Genomic DNA, 20,743 nt, shown 5'->3' with positions numbered 1-20,743 from the left:
AAATACTGCAGTTAGATCTAAAAGCAACAAGAGAACAGTATCCCCAATGTCAATTATAAATAACATCGTTTTGAACCACTGCAATATATATGTACATTTGAGAAAATATTAAATATGGGCACAAAACCATTTTTTCTACCACCATAAATTTCTCAAAATAACTCATGTAGGAGTACAAAAGTTTCAATCACTTGTTGGTCATCAAGTAAATTCAAGTGATCAAATCTGTCAAACATGACTGTCTGTGACTAAAGATATTAATAGCATACAACTCATATTTCTTTTCCCTTTAAACTTATTCATTTATTAGTGTTCAAAATCAAAATAAGCTTCTCATCACCAAAACTGATCTCACCTTTGTCTGCAGCTTGACTGTAATTAGGTGTTCTCGACCAGAAGCATCCTCAGCCTTTAGTCTGACTGTACTGAAATCAGTGGAAATATGTGAAAGCCTGCAAAAAATAATCAGTTGATGTTGTGAATATAAAATAACAAGTACTGATTCAGGAAGTCAGTGTATTTCAGTTTTAAAAGATGAATATTAAGACGAACAGTTTAGGTATGTTTGCAATGTGTTTGATTTTAATATAAGATAGCAAATCAAAGAGTTTGATTTGTAAACAACTTATATCAAACAATTATGCCTTTACAGACAACAGATATGCACTCTAACTTCCTTTAATATTTGAGAACTTCATAACATCTTATTTTTCTATGGCCATGAGACTTTGCTACAGTTTGAGTAAAAACAGTAATAATATTACAACATTACATAGTTAATTTCATCAATGTGTTTATTAAAAATACAATTACACAAAATAATGATGATTTAACTGACATTTGATTTTCAAGAACAGGTATGTATTGACCCTTATTTCATGCCATAAAATTTCATTACCATATGCACATGACATCTAAAATAAAACACAGAACTATTTTGTTAAATATTTTCTAATATTTTAATTCGCTTGTGTCACTTATATTGCAATGAGGAGTAGTTTATCATAAATTACACAGGTGCATTAATTAATTAATTAACTATACCAAAATTGTCCTGAAAAAGAACTGCACAGTTCTTCATTGTAATGAAAAACATCTCCTAACATTTGGGGAAAAATAAGATTCATGATAAGCTAGGAAATATTAGTCACATCAATTCCAAATATTGCACAAGAGACATAAAATTCTGCACACATAAATAACAAAAAGAGAAAAAAAAAATCTATATTTGTATATGCTCAAAATTGTCCAAAGTTCAATTAGGCTTATAAGCAGCAGCTAGTCAAATAAGGGCTTTACTCAAAAAGTCGTGTTCGGAAAAAACAAAAATGAGAAGAAAACTGTGTGACTATCTGATATCATGCATATGGAGAGGAAAAAGTAACAAGTTGATTAAAACAACCTTTTCCTGGAATTTTTAAATTTGTATTTAATGCATTGTATAATACTATACCATAAAAATTAGATTATCTCAGAATACTTGTTAGAATTTGTAGTTCTAAGTGAATTCAAATAAAAATTGTATTTAACCTAAGTAGGCTCTTGCTTAAAGAGTAATGTGAGAACACACTGTTTATAATTTATTACAGCCTACTTTTTCACTGTCATCTGCTGGAGTCTAGGGACATTACAAATGACCTGTGGGTAATATTCGTCTGGATACTTTCAAAAATTGCTCTAATTTGAATGTTCCCTGTTGGTATTATTGAAGAAAATCTATTGTCTAATTATTTAAATTAGCATATGAATTTGAGCACTAAACACATTCCTCTGTGCTGTATCATAAAGTAAACCTTTATTTTTTAATAATAAAAAAAAGTTTATAACTTTCTTTGCTAATACAAGTGATTCTATGATAATCTTGATTCAATGTAACAAAATACATTATTTTTTCACATTGTGATAATAAACAATTATTTTATTATATAACAAACTGAAGTAGATAATCCACCTTAACAAAAGGACAAGTGTCTTTTTGTTCATCTGGTTGCTATGTGTCCATTATATGCCATTTGTAAAAGCAGCACTAATGCACCATCTGTTGAAATGAAAAATGCAATGCATTTTATTACTAAAAAATGTTTGTGATGTGCAATTTTTTTGAGTGAAAAGTGTAATACATTATATTACTGCATACATTACACAATACTGTACAAGCAAGAGATGGTGCACTGAAAACTTTGAGGCGGAAAATGCTGAGGTCTACATTGATTACTTAGATTACAACCAGTGTTAATTAAACAGGTTGCACAGATAGTTTTATATAAAGGAGTTAAGGAATTTGATTTGAAAAGCTACACACTATTTGAACTAAAATTGTTAATAGTATATATAGTATATTATAATACTAGCAAAATACCCGCGCTTCGCAGCGGAGAAGTAGTGTGTTAAGGAGGTTATGAAAAAGAAAAGGAAACATTTTAAAAAATAACGTAACATGATTGTCAATGTAATTGTGTTGTTATTGTTATGAGTGTTGCTGTCTTTTATATATATAATACACACACACACAAACATATACATATACATACATATCTACATATACACATATCTACATATATATATGCATATACATATCAACATATATATACACATATATATATACACATCTACATATATATATATATATATATATATATATATATATATATGTAATTGTGTTGTCATTGTTATGAGTGTTGCTGTCATATATATATATATATATATATATATATATATATATATATATATACATATATATATATATATATATATAGCAAAATACCCGCGCTTCGCAGCGGAGAAGTAGTGTGTTAAAGAGGTTATGTAAACATATATATATATATATACATATACATATATACATATACAGATATCTACATATAGCAAAATACCCGCGCTTCGCAGCGGAGAAGTAGTGTGTTAAAGAGGTTATGTAACCATATATATACATAAACATATATACATATATATACATATCTACATATACGCATATCTACATATACATATATATATATATATATATATATATATACATATATATATATATATACACACATATACAAATTTACATATCCACATATATATATATATATATATATATACTGTATATATACATATCTACTTATTGGCTCCTGTATTTAGGATATAGCGGGTTGGATAATGGATGGATGGACATCTGTATGCATAGCCCTATTTGCCCGTTTTCGTTTTTTTTGTTTCTTCAGTAATATTTCAGCAAACCCGGAGCTTGTCAGTTCAAATCCTGGTACTGACACCACTGTGTGACCCTGAGGAAGTCACTTCAGGTGCCTGTGCTGCAAAAAACAAAAGTAATGTAAGAAATTGTACCTCAGATGTTGCAAGTTGCTGGAATAAAGGCATAAGTAAAATAGATAAATATGTATTATACACATAGGAACTATTCATTTATTTTCAGTTAAGTCATCTGCAGCAAACTTTTATAAATGAGGGTTTCTCATTTTTAGATAGTGCAAACTGTTTCTTCTTCATTGACGTTTTCTCTTAGAGAGGTTTTTTCATTTCATTGAAAATTAAAGCAGCAGCTGCCAAAATATGTAGCTTTCTTATTAATTTTTCAACATTGTGTAAAATAAATTTATAAAGTAACATAAAAGGTTTAAATACTGGTTATCCTTTTACACTAAAATATTACTAAAGAGATACAAAAAAAGTAAAATGGATATGTTCTTTTTCTTTAAGGAGATTAAATATTACTGAAGAAAGAAAAAAAAAATAAAACAGCCAAATGGGGCTATGCATACGAACTTAAAAGGTTTAAATAAAACAGAAATATATATTTTATTTTTACTTGCTTAACTTGTGGAGGGTGTATCCTGTAGCAAAGCCCTAACTTTTTTCGTGAAAGCCCGTTTCAGTCAATAAGTCTTAAAAAAAGGTGTAAAGATATTGACAATAAGCTAAGCAAACCCAGGAAGACATGGAATCGTTTAAATCAAGTATCATTACATCTTCCTTTCTTAAAGAGAAGTAAGGCAGTACTTACAAGCTTACATATTTATATATAGACATACATACATATATATATATATATCTATATCCGAAGCCGTGCAAGCACACTCTTGAGAATGCAACGTATAGTTGTACAGAAGAAAAGCAATCTTGCCTCAAATGAATGGCAACCTTGTGTAGGTCTATGAACTTAATTTAAACTTTAGGTTTACACGGTGCTTTCTTTCCGAAGTACCTGCACTCATGAATATGTCGGTATGTGTCAGTCGGTCAAATCCACGCACTTCGCACTGGCGAAGTACCGCTTTTAAATTTTTATTAAGAAGAAAAGAAAACCTTTTTAAATTGAGGGAAAATATACTAATAACAGTTTGTTAAGGATCTGTTTTTTTGTGAAGCTGCCTTCACTCGAGTGATCACTTCGAGCTGACTTGCTGGCCAACTATAAGCGTTACCTGGTAGGTAACCACCCATAAAATCAGATTGTGAATCAGACTACGAATGCCGTGAATGTAATTACCCCGATCTACATGTTGTCAAATAAACGAACCACACTCCGTGGCGCAATTTTAGGGGCTTCGCCTGTAGTGCTGACGTCTGAGGTTCGATTCCCGTAAGGGAGTGAAGTGAGTGGCTGGTTACCTACCAGGTAACACTTATGGTTGGCCAGCAAGTGAGGTAACATCAGCCACGGTGCCTTCAGTTGTGAGAAGCAGATCATAGAATGGTTGAAAATAGTTTACTGTCAAATAATGCAAAGAGTACGCAACACGTCTTTCCCCCTTATTCTTGGCTCATCAGGCGTACACACTCACTGCACTCGGTAATCGAACCTCGGACGTCAGCGCTAGAGGGGCTTCGCAGCGGTGAAGTATTGCTTTTAAATTTTAATTAAGAAGAAAAGAAAACCTTTTTAAATTAAGTCTTAAAAAGAGGTGTAAAGATATTGACAATAAGCTACGCAAACCCACCAAGAAATGCAATCGTTTAAATCAAGGCGCGAGTCGAAAAACACCATCCCATAATATTAGTTAACGATTAACACATTTCTTTATGTATTGTAAGCATACAATACAACTGATAATATGTTGCGCTTATTTATCTGGTGTACCGACATTTTTGCGCGTTTAACGTCTGAAATCTAACGTGGTTTGTGCCCTTCTGAATGAAAACAGTTTGCATTTACCTTTTTAATAAAAGGCGAGCTTTTAAGCCTGAGAAATCACCCCGTAAATGCATACGTTTAATTGCACATGTGTTAATATGTATGCTTACACAGTATTAAAAGACACTTAAAAATTAACGTCATTTACCTTCGTTCCCGCGTTTGACTCGTGCTGTAAATCTCTTCCTTGTTTTTAGTTCACATGATTACGTAGGAGGCGTGATGACGCGATACGTGACTCCGCCTCCTCCATTAGAGTATATGGACAAAAAACAGGTTCCAGTTATGACCATTACGCGTAGAATTTCGAAATGAAACCTGCCTAAATTTTGTAAGTAAGCTGTAAGGAATGAGCCTGCCAAATTTCAGCCTTCCACCTACACGGGAAGTTCGAGAATTAGTGATGAGTGAGTCAGTCAGTCAGTCAGTCAGTGAGTCAGTGAGGGCTTTGCTTTTTATTAATATGTATAGATACTAGCCAACCCACGGCGTAGCATACGCTGCATAATTATGTATTGATGGGTGACCACTTCCTGAACGACACAGTTGTCAGTACTTGTAGTCACAGTTGAGAAACACTTTTTTAATGTCTTTTAAGCACAGGGGAAACAATGAACATGTGAAACATCCGTAATGTAATAAGCCACCAAGAAAAGTAAAACTGCAACAATGCTATCTACAAAAGTGAAAACAAATTCGAGCCCTGTGTATTTTTTAACGGCCTTGTGGGGCTGTAGTAGTGTTGCTGCTTTGCGGTAAGGAGACTCTGGAAGATTGTGTGTTCGCTTCCCGGTTTCTTCCTGTGTGGATAGTGCTTTGAATACTGAGAACACCGCTATATCAATGTAACGAAGTATTATTATTCCTATGTGTCCAGCGCGCATCTGTATGTATGTGTGTGTGTGTGTGTGTCACACGCTCACGCTCTCTCGCTGCACGTGGTCCTGTAGGCAAACGCCGCAAAAATAATATATTGATAGCTGAACACTTCAGGAAAGACACAGTTGTCTAAAAGGAGAGAAAAAAATGAACATTTGCAAAATCCGTAACGGTGATTTCAGTAAGTACAATGCACACGCGTTTAATTTCATTCAGCGATTCAGTTCCGAGACAAACATGCCTCTTCTTACCTGGTCCTCCCCCGTCCACCTTCGTTCTCTAAGCTTACATACCCCCTGGTCATGTGTCCGCTTGCAAGAGCAAGTCATGGAGACCCTCCCACCAACATTAAGACCATGGCGTAGTTGAGAAACACTTTTTTAATGTCTTTTAAGCACAGGGGAAACAATGTACATGTGAAACATCCGTAATGTAATAAGCCACCAAGAAAAGTAACATGCTATGCTATGCTATGCACAGAAGTGAAAACAAATTCAAGCTGGGTGTATTTTTTAACTGCCTTGTGGGGCTGTAGTAGTGTTGTTGGTTTGCAGTAAGGAGACTCTGGAAGATTGTGTGTTCGCTTCCCGGTTCCTTCCTGTGTGGATAGCGCTTTGAATACTGAGAATCAGTATCGGTATATCAATGTAACGAAGTATTATTCCTATGTGTCCCGCGCGCTCTCTCTACCGCGTGCGCGCGTGCCTGTATGTGTGTGTGTGTCACACGCTGTCGCTCTCTCTCTCGCTCGCTCGCTGCACGTGGTCCTGCAGGCAAACGCCGCAAAAATTATAAATTGATTGCTGAACACTTCCGGAAAGACACAGTTGTCTAAAAGGAGGGAAAAAAATGAACATTTGCAAAATCCGTAACGCTCCTTTCAGTAAGTATAATGCACACGCTTTTGTCAGCCAGTTTTTGCCAGCCGACCGTCGTCGCACGGTCATTCAGCGATTCGGTTCCGAGACAAACATGCCTCTTCTTACCTGGTCCTCCCCCCTCCACCCTCGTTCTCTAAGCTTACACATCCCCTGGTCATGTGCCCGCTTGCAAGAGAAACTCACGGAGCCCCGGCCACCAACTTTAAGACCATTGGATGAAGCAGGTGAGACGCTAATGAAACAGAGGCACAGGGCTTATTGATTTTTAAAGACTGCTTCCTTCATTGTGTTTTGAGAGGGAAACATACAATTGTCCGTGACTTACAATTGGAGGACAGCCAACGCTAATGAAACAGAGGCACAGGGCATATTGGTTTTTAAAGACTGCTTACTTCATTGTGTTTTAACCTCAGTTGTAAAGGATTGTTTTAAAGATCCCATGGGATACCCCTCGCAAACCGTTTTACATGCTGCATATGGCGATTCACCTCCGCGAGAAACATGCCTCTATGAACAGTCAACGTGGCTCGGAGGTGCATGTGGCCTCTACGACAGACGAATATAAATGACGCCGTTTTTTCTGTGTTGTCGCGTCCGAGTTGGTGGGCGTGGCTCTGCGAGTTGTCGTCGCATCCAATGGTCTTAGAGTTGGTGGGCGTGGCTCCTTCCTGTGTGCGCCATGGGTGTCTTACTTGTCGGCGGCTTAGTGAATCCACGCCCCTTCCAGTGTGCTTTCCATGGTTGGCTACTTGTCTTCTGGCTTAGTGAATTATATATATAGATGGTAAGGCTTAATAATGACACATTTGACTGCTCAATGACACTGTTCAGAAAAGGTACTTGCAAGTATTGTAAATATTTTAATTTTATACATATTTAAACACAATGCATTTTTCTAAAGCAATGGATATAACATAGAGAGTATATCCTATCATAGTGGCAGTAGAAGAACAAAACCAAGATGTTGTGATAGTTCTTACATGGCAATGTTTCTCAATTTTATATTTTGTAATTAAAGATTTGTGGCTGTATTTAGCAAGTGTCTTAGAATAGAAAGATGGTCGCAACTGGCTCAAAATACTCAGCAACACAAATTTAGTCCTACTATTGGGAGTAGGAGTACAGCATTTTATCTGTGTTCTTAATTTAGGAAACTATTCCTGACTTCACAAAGATTTAGGGGAGCTGTCCTAACTCACTAGGAGCTACCAAAAGATGGTGTTCGGTTAAAGACCAGTATACATATCCTGGGAAATATCAATTTTTTTGGAAATGCTGTACAACAATGAGCTTGTAAAAAGATCTTGATTTGACAGAGATGGAATAATAATTTTAACAAATTTATATGTTATGTGATCGCTCCACCTATGCAGAGAAGCCATGTGCTGTCAGCTGAAATGAAAGTGTTGGTAACGTAGCCTTTGAAATGCAACTTTACTATAGAAATGACTTGGATATGCTACAATCAACCATCTCTCAAGTTTTATACCAAACTTTAAATACCCTTACAATGCGTGAGGTAATGAGCAGATTAATACATTTCCTTACCACTCCATGTAAGGTAATGTTAAAGCAAGCTGCAATCATGCAGATCGGCACGCACATAAAGAAAATTGCTCAAAGCGTTGTAGTGTACAGCCGGGGCTCTTGCCCGGCTGGAACACCTCCACGCTGAGAAGACTGGGGGAGCAAGTGGGGCCAAAGCGTTACCTCCCCCGGGACGCTAGATGGCAACCCCCCTGCATTGCAGTGGTGCCTCAGACTCCTGCAGGGCTGCATGGGAGTTGGAGTGTGGTGCAGCCCTTTTGGGATCCACAGGCGCTGCCAGGGGGTGTTGCAGCAGGAGCTGCTGAGCCCTTACGGGCAGTTCTTCAGCCACACCCGGAAGTGCTGCCAGAAACAAGTAATCAAGCCAGAGTCGGGAGAAGCAGGGGAAGACCAAGCAGGCGTTTCCCACAAGGGGAAAAAAGGAAAAATAAAACCTGTGTGCCATGAACTTGTGTCCCACACGTGTCTGTGTCTGGTTCAGCTGGCAGTGCCAGCCTGGTGGACCACAGCGTGAATGGGCACACATATGTGAATTGTAAGCAATATATCAGTGTCAACACACAGGTGGTCACGGACGCAAATAGTATTGTATAAGCCAGTATATTATCCTAAAGATAAGTGGGGGATCATGAAGGGAGACAGGGAACAGCACAGTGAAATAGAATCAGGACACTGCAAGAGGGAATGCAACTTCAGAAACCGTGCAAGAAGTGCTGTGTCTAGTTTTAGTAATTGTTACTTTATGAGGTGTTTCCCATGGTTATTCATCTGAAATGTATGGCTGTGGATCATCTCTCCATCCATTTTCTAAATCAGCTTTATCCTGAGCAAGGTCATGGGGAAGCCGGAACCTAAACCAGCAAGCATAGTGCACAATTCAGGAACCATCCCTGGAGCATTCATTGTTAAGTAAAGTAAATCTGTGTATGTGTGTGTATGTCTTTCAGTCTCGATGATTGTTAGTTTTATTCCTGATGCTTTTGCAAAGTGGCAACAATTACATGCACTTTGGCAATATCCTACCTCATTATATTTTCCTTCTTCTTCTACTACTTTGATTATTATTATCATTGTTGTTATCTTTGTGGTGCAGACTGAGTGTTAGTATATGAAACATACAAAATATAACCATCAGTTACAATTTGCGTCACAGGGTGTTGTGAAGTCATGATGTATTTCATTCTTAAATGTGAATTCTTACTCTTACTCACTAGCTAGGAGTAAATGTAAGATGCTTTGTAAATACATTTTATATCCTAATCTGAGGTAGAACAAATTCTTATGATAGTGTGACTTTTAGCACAATTCCTAGGAGTAATTCTGAGATGCTTGACAAATACAGACCCCAATCACAATATGTTGGTTCTAAGTGTTGTCAGATTGATAGAAGCAAAATATTGCATAAACATTAACAAATGTTAATAATACTAAATTCAGGTGAAAGCACCAGGAGTATATACAGTACAAAATGAGAAGCTAATGAAGTGTTGTCAGTGCCAAAGGGATCTTAATACCAGTCCATGAGGATGTGAAAATGACAGGTGGCCTACTTCTAGTCACACTACTTTTCAGACAAATGATAGCAAGACAAAAGAGAAACATCATAGCTCACTACACTTCTTAAAAGCTGTCAAAAACTTACCAAACAGGCAACCCAGACGCAAGCAGATGGGCCAAACAAAATCTTCCAATATTCTGATTTCATTCTGATAACAAGTATATTACTAAACACAACCTCTGTAACTGGTTTTAAGAATTTACTTCAGTCTCTCGGTTCCTGGCACTCAGAGTGTTTCTAGTGAGAACAACGTTACATGCACATACAAAAATCAACACCAATGACATACTGTTCAGCAGGTAGCATGATAGAGCAGATCGGAGAAGTGAAATAAACAATACTAAATTGAATCTGTATTAAATTAACACTTGAATGAATATTTCATTACTTAAAGCCCCCCTATTCAAACAATATTACCAGATCTACACACTCAAGTCAAATGACATATTTTAAAGTTAAACAGTACACAGAAACTATTTTTAATATACCTTGTTCCAAAACTTTGAAATATTTTGTCTGATAGGTTATTCTACTGTATATCTGTCTTAATCAGACTAAAGACCTACCTCTTTATTTTCAGTTTCAGGGTAGAGGAAAAACTTAACAGCTTTATTTGTATAGATTTTACAGCTTCATTTTTACATGTGCACTGAAAAACATTGTGCAAGACTGAAACATTTGTGTTGGTTTGACAGACATAGTATCTTACAAAGACATATATGAACAACAAGAAAATCTCATTCTTGCGCTAAAAATGAGGCAATGCTTATGTGGTCATACTTCAACCATTTAGTCAAATTACTTTCAGATTTGGACGACTATGTCAAAGGTTGTGAAAGCATCAGCACCTAGTTTGTAAATATTCAGGATGTCAGATTAGCAGACCGCAAGGCAAATGCTAAGTCTATCATTTGAACAGAAAACCTGACATGAAACAGTTTTAATGTCTAGGACAGTGGTCCACTACACATACCACTGGTGGTATGTGAGGAATTAAGAGTAAGTTTTTGAGTGAACTCAAAAAAACAAAGAAATCAGGAGTGACAAGCACTAGTGAACATAGAGAGAGAAAGAGAGAACCCCATTGTGCAAGAGAGAGATAAACTGTCGCAATTGCAGTTAACTCTCAAGAAAAATAAAAATACTGTAGTGTTTTCCAGACATAACTGAAAAGCTTTCCTTACTAACACTTTAATCCATTAATAGAATTGGCTCAGAAATAAAAAATACCTAATTTATGTTTGGTTTTATCAGTGCAACCTCAAAATAATCAGCTGTCAGTTGCAGTTGTGCATTTGAATGAAGGAGTTGAAAGGATGGCGAGATCAATCTCTTTTTAATGCAGCACCAATAGGTACATAATCCCCGATAAATAAACACTTTGCTTTTATCTTTTGATGGTAATGAACATAGTTGCAGTTGTGCGTCCAGCTACCCATCCATTTGATAATTAACTTATTCAATTGAGGATCAGTAAGAGCAGGTGCCCATCTTGGCTGCAATGGGCACGAGGTTGGCATCATTGGACTGGGCACCACTCTCAAAAGATACATTATTTACTTATATTAATATATAACATGTTGTAAGAGATGTGCAGTTAGTGGGGCTGTGGAAACAGAACACTTAATTGCTGAAGTACAATCAGCAAATACAACATTTATGCCATTTGTTGTGTTTTTGAAACCAGACGAATACTCAATACTATAATAGCTAAAGGAAGTCAAACACACTAAAATTACAAACGACACATATTTGGATGATACAGGAGCGAATGTGATGCAGACTCCAATTATTAGCAATTATTGCCGTTCAATTCAGTGGCACATTCTGGAGTAGTGCACAGACATAAGCAATAGAAATGTGTGATCAGCTATGTGAAGCAACTTGAAAACAAGGACAGTTCTATAGCAATGCTGTAAAAAACAAACTGACAAGGTTGATTTGATAGTAATAATACACTTTAGTCACAAAGGTGGCCTTACACTTGTAAAATAATCTAAAAAAGGAGGGAAAGACTTTGAAATAATAAAATATGACTGACACATTTGAAAATTTTCATCAAATATTACTCTTCTGCAAGTGTTAACCAGCTAATGTCTCCTACATACACTGATACCATTTCACAAAAGCAAGTGTCACAAACCTGACAAAGTGAATTTCTGACAAACCACATTTAAAAAGTTTGCATTTAAAAAAACAGCTTCAAATAGTTTGTGTATATGACAATATTTTGAAATATTTTGGCATTTTATATTTCATATGGAAATTACATAATTATCTTTTTTTAGTATTGGATTAATGCAGTGTTTACTTTTAAGTTACTAGATACAAACTTACAAGTTAATACATTTGGTACATGCACATGGGAAGATAAGGTAAACTGGGTAGTTCACATTAATCATATGCAAATTTTAGGCTTTCTAATTTTAATTCCACACATTAAAAAAAATTATTTAAAAAAAAAGCTGGTGAACATAACAAAAATGAACTGACACACATACTGTATGTGCAAAGGATATCTGTATAGTAATACTTATATATATTTCTGGGGGCATATAAAGACACCTTTAGTTTTACCTAATGGGAACACAATACTTAATCTAAGACCAAAAAAAAATTGTGGTACTTTCAACATTTCAATTTCTATGGGTGGTATGCTAAGAAAATTGGTTGAAAACTCCCTTGTCTAAAGTTTTAGTTTGTGTTTTGAATGAGTTAATTGGAGCAGTACATTGAAAATGTGACACTAATACAATTTAACTAGGAAATCATACAAACCTTTACATAGAAAATGACCTGGAGTCAGATTTATAAAATTTATGTATGCACAAAAAGAGGCATGAAATGTGCAAGCACAATTTTCTGCACAAATGTTGTGATTCATGCAGTCATTCTTTCGTTCATTTTACATAGCTTATTCGGGACTGTGTTGCAAGAGCACCAGTCTTAGCAGTAAGGCCCATATGTACCCACTACACGCCCAACCTACCTGGAAAAGGGGTCTCTCTTTGACCTACCTTTCCCAAGGTTTCTTCCATTTTTTCCCTACTAGGTTTTTTTTGGGAGTTTTTCCTTGTCTTCTTAAGAGAGTCAAGGCTGGGGGGCTGTCAAGAGGCAGAGCCTGTTAAAGCCCATTGCGGCACTTCCTGCGTGATTTTGAGCTATACAAAAATAAACTGTATTGTATTTTATTGTCTCTTTCCCCAGCCACACTTGTCATCTCATACTTTGGGATCTGAAGGCACTCTGGGAGATATAATCCTCCCAGTTAGCCCAGGGTCTTCCCTAGGGTTTCATCCCAGCTGGGCATACCCTTAAAACCACCACAAGGAGGTGTCTGGGAGGCATCCATATCAGATGTCCAAACCACCTCAATTGGCTTCTCTTGATGCTGAGGGTCAGCAGCTCTACTCCTACCCCCTTCTGGATGTCCACGCTTCTTACCCTATCTCTAAGGGTCGGTCCAGCCACCCTGCACAGAAAGCTAATTTTGACCATTTGTAACTGCAATCTTAATGTTTAGTTGTTACCTAAAGCTCATGATCATAGATGAAGATGGGGACATAGATCAACTGGCAAATCAAGAGCTTTGCCTTCTGGCTAAGGTCCTTCTTCACCACTACGGATCGGAATAGTGAAAGGCCCCAAACCTTTTTAAAAATGTGGACCACCAGCCCGGTCTGCCAATCCAGAGGCACTGCCACAGATGACCATGCAACTCTGAAAAGGCGCGTCAGCCAGGACAGGCCAACAATGTCTAGACCATTCAACATTTCCAGGCAGATCTCATCCACTCTTGGGACCTTACAAATGTGAAGTTGCTTAACTATTTTAGTGACCTCCCTGCTTTTTTGTTTCTTGACATATGCTTATTTTCATGCTGAAATCTAGACAAATATTTATAAATGAGATACTACCCTTCTACTAATTATACATCCATGTTTTATAAAATATTATGGATTTATGTATTTACTTTTCTTTTACTTACCTAATCGTGTTTTTTTCTTTTACAGTAAATTTCTCTTTGAAATCTTTGTAAAGTACTTTGAACTACATTCTTTTTATGCAAGTGTGCTATATAAATAAATGTTGTTGTTGTTGTAAACATACACAGGCTTGGTTCACAATAGAAGTAAAATCCTGTAGTACTTCTTTATACTCCCAGCTCTTTGTTCCAATAAATGCAAGTTATCGCAAATATACTAATAACCCAATTGTGCTTTACTCACATAGAATATGGAACCAACTTAGAAAGCATTTTAAGATGGAAAATCTTTTATCCGTGGGACCTCTGCAAGAGGATCACCTCTTTCAACCCTCGCAAACATATCCAGTTTTTAATACCTGGAAAAGTTTTGGGTTAAAATGCTCAGAGATCTTTATATAGACAACATATTTGAATCTTTTGAACAATTATGTTCCAAATTCAACCTCCCAGCTACACATTTCTTTCACTATCTTCAAATTAGAACAGAAACTGCCCGATTTCCCTCACCTCGTACCCTCCCCATGCTGGAAAAAATACTGCTCAATTTCGAGGAATTAAACACCATTTCCACATTGTATAAAATCTTATTAGAGTCCCTACCTTTCAAAGACCCAAGAGGACATTGGGAAGAAGATCTCTTAATCAATATATCAGAAAAGGAGTGGAAGGTAGCAAAGCAGAGAATTCACTCGAGCTCCATATGCACAAAGTATAGAATTATTCAACTAAAAATTATATATCGAGCTCATCTGTCTCACTTAAAACTGTCCAAAATGTTTCCAGGGCAAGATCCAACCTGCGAACGCTGCAACCAAGCTCCTGCCTCACTGGGTCACATGTTTTGGGCCTGCACCAAACTAACATCATTTTGGACCAAAATTTTTAAGTGCCTTTCAGACAGCCTTGGGGTCACAATCCCTCCTAACCCATTAACAGCTGTGTTCAGTGTTCTTCCAGATTCCAGATGGACTTGAAGTGAAGAAGGACAAGCAAATGGTGACTGCATTCACTACACTTTTGGCACGCAGACTTATTTTGTTAAATTGGAAGAATCCTAACTCTCCTCTGATAAGTCAGTGGGAAACCAATGTTTTATATTATTTGAAATTGGAAAAAAATCAAATTCTCAGTTAGAGGATCTGTACAGTATTTTTTCAAAACCTGGCAGGATCTAATCAATATTATTTTAGAATAAGAGAAATAACTATTACCGCATTTATTTCCCTTCTCCATTTTTTATTTACCTATATATATATTTCTTCCTTTCTTTTGTTTATTGTTGCCTTATTAAAAAGCCCTAAGCAATTCTCCTTTGGCTAAGCTCTCCTTCTCAAGGGTGGGTTTGATTTGTCTTCAATTCTTTTTTGTTATAAATTAATCTATTTGTTTGGAATGATTACAATAAAATTAATAAATCATAAAAAAAACTGGTGGCAAAAAATATTTTGTGCCTTTAGGGCAGATGGGTGTCTCAGGTGGAGTATGTGCACTTTTAAGAGGAGACACAGGAAAACATGTCTTTTCCTTCCCCACAGACTAGAACTTGCCATGTTAAACACTATAACTAATATGGAAAACATACCACTTCAGCTCCAAAAGCAAGCATGAGCTGAAAACAACCGGTGCGGAATTAGGCTATCCTATACGCACATGTTCTGTAGTGACAACCCAGTATTGGTTGTCTTGCATTTACTGGGCACTTTCTATTTTTCAGCTCTCAGATCACACAAGATATGGTCAGTATACAGCTGTGCATCACCATAAGGAATACCTGGCTACAAACTCAAAACACTCAGAAATTAAAGGGAAAGCAAAGCACATTGCACAGCAAATGAATAGCTTGCCTTTTGTTGTATTTTGTCACTTTCCTCCTGACTTGTTTGAGGAAAGTTTAAAGTGTTACACTTCAGAAGAATTCTTTGATTTTGCCTCAGGCTGTAGCAGCTATTGACAAGGGGAATGTCAGATAGACCATTAAGAAATGGAAAGTTGCAGGAGTTTCTGCAGTACACTGGGCTAGAATCAATCAGCATAAAAATGTGGTGCCACAGGATAACAAACAGATCTAAGACAGACTGAAAACTTAAAAGCTGGTAAAGTCAGTGAGTATTACTGATACAGGCTTTACCTTTCAAATATCCAACTCAAAGGCATAAGTCTTACCAACTTTAGAGATGACCTTCAATTGTATGTTGAAAAAACAGTGGAGGTCAAAGTCCAGGAACTGGGAAGCCGGTTTGAAAATATGAGGAGTAATACACAGCAAGGAAGCTCACATGGGTCTGAGATCATTCACTGTTTCTCAATCATCTATCATTATTCATGGAGAGATGCCTACATGACCACACGGTAATACCCGAACTATTCCAAAGCGACGTTTGCACTGTTTTGTGGTTTTTGTATCTCACACCCCCATACACCTTTATCGTAAGAGCATCCCTTATCTACGATGGAGCGTTCGATCAGAAGAAAACATGAAGTTGGTTTTAAATTAAACGCCATTGACGTAGCGAAACAAGTTGGTAACTATGGTGCTGCAACAAAATTTGATGTGTCTGAGAAACTGATGCGAGATTGGAGGAGGCAAGAAGATGTAAAAAAAATTTAAGTGTCGCATTTTTGAACGGCATATAAGTCAAGGTCTGTTTTTATGATCGATTTTTCGAGTTTGAATACCAGACTATACATGAGTATATACGGAAGAATGGATGTGATGTCAACACTGTACAAATGGGACAGAGATTGCTAAAAATTCTGATAAAAGGACAATTCTCAGAATGCCTTATAACAGTCTATGGGAAATCTTACAGACAAAAGAGCCTTTTTGCACACATTTCCCCAATATTGTACATCTTGTTGAGATCATGTTTGTTCTACATGTTTCAGCAGCTCAATATGAACGTGGCTTTTCAGTACACAACAGAATAAAATCAAAAGTCAGAAACTCACTCAATGCCTCAACCTTGGAGGATTTAGTCAAGATCAGCAGAGAATGCCCATCACTTGAGTAGTTTGATCCTGAGCCCAGTGTCAAACACTGACTCACTTCAAACAAGAGGAAAGGAAGTCCATATTACACTGGATGGCCCTCTGATACTGACATTCTGATGGTCAGTGACACAGACCCAGAGCATGAATAAAATGGACTGTTCTTAATGACTGTACGTAGTTTAAAAGTTATAATGACATTCAGTTATCCAAATCATCAAGATGGACTCAAAAGCACAAGGGAAGGATTCACTGCACAGGAGAAGGAAAATAATTAGGCACACATGCACAGCAGTTAGAAAGGTAAGACACTGAAAGATTAATATTTCACATATTTTATTATGTGGCACCTAAATAAATGCTATTGGCTCCTAATTTTTTTCTTTTAGGAGCCACCGGCTCATGGAGGTGAATTTTTGTCTGAAGACCTGTTTAGGATCACAGTCCTATTCTATTACCAAATTTCGGCCAAACTTTAGCTGTCTGAGTGATGGCCTCACATTTTCCTACAAAATACTCTTGTATAAAAGAGGAGTTCATGGTAGACTAACTTGTTTGTTTTTGTTGTAACAACCAAAATAAGTCTATCCAGAGGATGGTGTTCTAGAAGACTTGTGGTTTGCTAAGATTCATCTTTATAAATCTTAGCCATGCTGCCATTTTCTTTTTTGCAAATCTAATGGCTAACTTTCCATAAAAATCATTTTCTGATGTTAAAATTGAACAATTAATGTTGTGTAGATTTTCTAAATGAAGTTTTTATGTTCTTTGTAATTTCCTAAGTGCATAAAGGTCTGATCTATAGGTGTATTTAGTGGAATATCTGCTCCTGGAGTTACTGCCACCTGTTTTGCATTTATAAATAATCCTTCTCACTGCAAAAGGATAGATTTAATATTTTTTGCAAATAGCCTCATGATCTATCTGAGACCAGTGCATAGGAATAATTGCTTCTTGGGGGTTATGACCTTATGTCCTTAGCATGGCATCAGCACAAATTTTAAAGCTATAGAATGAGCTTATAAATGTCCTGTTTTTATACAGAAGTACCACCATTCCCTGATTGTGCCAACATTTACATACATGGCTTCTTTTTTGCTGAATAAATAATGGAAAAGTAAATTCAGTTATGTTTTGCTTGTCACCTGATATAAGACTATTTAATTTTTAAAACTGATGAGCACTACATGATTTCTAGTTCTATCACAGGGGTCTCCAAGTGTTATTGTGGCTGCAGGCTTTCATTCTAACCATTTTCTTAATTAGTGATCAGTTTTTGCTGCTACTTAACTTTTTTATCTTAATTTTAATTGACATGCTATTTAAGAATCAGATCTCTTAATTATTTTTTTCCTTAATTAGCAGCTAAACAATAACGAGATATATAATGAGCCAGCACATAGCCAGTAACCTGTCTTCATGACACAATATCTGAAAATAAAGAAAGGTCTCAATAATGTTGATCTGCTAAGGTCTGTTTTGACTTGTTCTTAGAAAAAATAAAATCAACAATTTTGGAATAGTCTGCTGTGCCAGAATGACTGCACAAACAAGCCATGGAATTTAATAATGGGTTAAATTAACAACAAAAATTGCCTTCTATTTAAGAAACTGTTTGGAGTGAAACTGGTTGGAGTTTGAGGCCCTGACTTAACTTGTCATCTGTTGGCTCACTTCACATCACATTTCTTTTTGGGTGCCGCTTAAAGAAAAAATTAAGCAATTCAGAGGACTGAATCTTAAAAAGCAAGTCAATTAAAATGAAGGCAAAAGACATTACTTGGGAGTATAAACTGGTATTAATTAAGAAAAGGGTAAACTGGAATGAAAACATGCAGCCACAACAGCCCTCCTGGACTAAATTGTAAGACACCTGTTCTATACTGATGTATAAAACAACTGAACTGAAAGAGGACGGGCTTACCTTTTTATATGACTGTATAATACAAATTAAACACTACACTACAATGTTAAAAAGACAAGGTTTAAACAAAACAAAGCAAAGATTTATAAAGATTTAAAAACCTGTTTTTCATATGAATATTAAGTAATGTACAACTGAAGAATAGCTAACCACATTAATAGTGAACTACTTTTCTGTTTTGACTACAATTACATAATACAAATAAAAATATGTTCATCAACTGCTGATGTGGGGAATCTTACCACAAATTGTGACATTTTTCTACTAAACAGTTTTTCTCACCTTATAACCACCAGCCTCCAAGTTTAGAAGATTCAAATATGAAGTCATACATTAAGCTGTCTATTTTTGGACTAAAAACAATAAGCCAGCCACTCTAAACTAGTACTCAAATTGAATTATGCATTATTTTTGGTAAAAGCGGTAATTTTAGTTACGTAACTAACTACAGCCATATTACACAAAAATTTCTTTTAAGGCAAATTCAGGTGGAACTGGTACTACTTACTGTCACAAACAGTATTTAAATTATGAGATAACTTTTATTTATATCATACTTTAAATTACAGATCGACAGTCTTGCAATGTTGTGTGAAATAATCTTTTCAGTAAAATAAAAAAAAGAAAACACACAAAAAACTACATTTACCCTAATGGCATGGCAATCACTTTAAAATCTCCTCAAAAGTATATTTTTATTATTAAAATTATACCTCCAGTTTATCTGAGTAAAAATAATCAAATTAAACGTACTATGAAAAAGTTCAACAGCACTGTAACAAAAGTATGTCTTTTTTTCTTTTAGCTTTTTTACTGTAGCTTTAGGTGGATCATCCTGCTTTAAAGCCATGATGATAAAGGTTTAGAAAAAAATAAGTTATTTTTATTTAATTAAAAAAAAGATAGATGATATCTCTTTAATTGCTCAATTATGCACTTTGGAGTTTAATTTCTTTCCCCTAAACTGACACTGTTTAAAGAGCTACAGTATATCAAGCATCTGTGCCCAAGAAAAAGTATGTATGTTCTCTATGGTATTAAAATTATTACCATCATTAATTAATACATGACAGCAACTATAATTGATTCAGTAGCTGATATCATTTACTGAACGGTTTCATGAGCCGAAAAACATTCATTTGTATATTTGTGTGAAACAGACTTAGTAGTCTGCATAATTTCCCTTGGCATTCTTAAAACTCTTCTTTCAAAATATGCAGGAAAGTTAAATTAATAATTAACATTTCTTTTGGATCCTACTGGGAACTAATAAGCACCAAAAAGTACTATTATTACTCACGGACTATTAAATATGTCCAACAACTTTCATAAAGCAAAGCAGTGTACTGTTTTACACAAAAGAATATTAAGACAGCAACTCTGACACCAGAGAATTTACCAACTGATACTTTACCATTTAAGGGCCTCTTTTTATTGTACTTGATAATGTAATACTAAGCACATAATGAACACTTTTAAACAGAAATACTTCCAATTCAGTTTTTTGTTTTTTTTTTGCTGATTGTCTCATCAAAAGAACAGTAATGCATTAAGACTTAGTGAAATATTAAAAATACACAACTATATCATACCAACAATTTTCAGAGTACTGATTTTATATTTGTGTTTGCTGTTTATTTTCTCTTCTATCATATCTTTAATTTATTAGCTGGTGCTCTTTAAGGAACATCACACCTCCTGTCATTAAATACTTAACAATGACATTAAGGTCTATTCAAGACATTATAATATTAGCCTGTGAAGGATATATCTTTAGAGATAACTATTCCAAAAACATTACAGCAAATACAGCTTGAAGGAGAATGGCTTGTTTGCAGTT

At 35.7% G+C, this 20,743-nt stretch overlaps 1 protein-coding gene across 4 annotated transcripts in view; it reads right to left on the bottom strand.

The window, feature by feature from the left end:
• The window catches only part of fancl (FA complementation group L), an 89,295-nt gene that overhangs the window by 46,431 nt on the left and 22,121 nt on the right, over positions 1 to 20,743 (bottom strand). For all 4 annotated transcript variants that reach the window (XM_051919625.1, XM_051919624.1, XM_051919626.1 and 1 more), the window contains one exon: positions 356 to 452. In XM_051919625.1, coding sequence (XP_051775585.1) covers positions 356 to 452 — 97 coding nt within the window. The remainder of the gene's footprint in view (positions 1 to 355; positions 453 to 20,743) is intronic.

Source organism: Erpetoichthys calabaricus, chromosome 15 (genome assembly GCF_900747795.2).
Source record: "Erpetoichthys calabaricus chromosome 15, fErpCal1.3, whole genome shotgun sequence".
Classification (NCBI taxonomy): Eukaryota; Metazoa; Chordata; class Cladistia; order Polypteriformes; family Polypteridae; genus Erpetoichthys; species Erpetoichthys calabaricus.
This window is presented reverse-complemented; position numbering and strand designations above follow the sequence as displayed.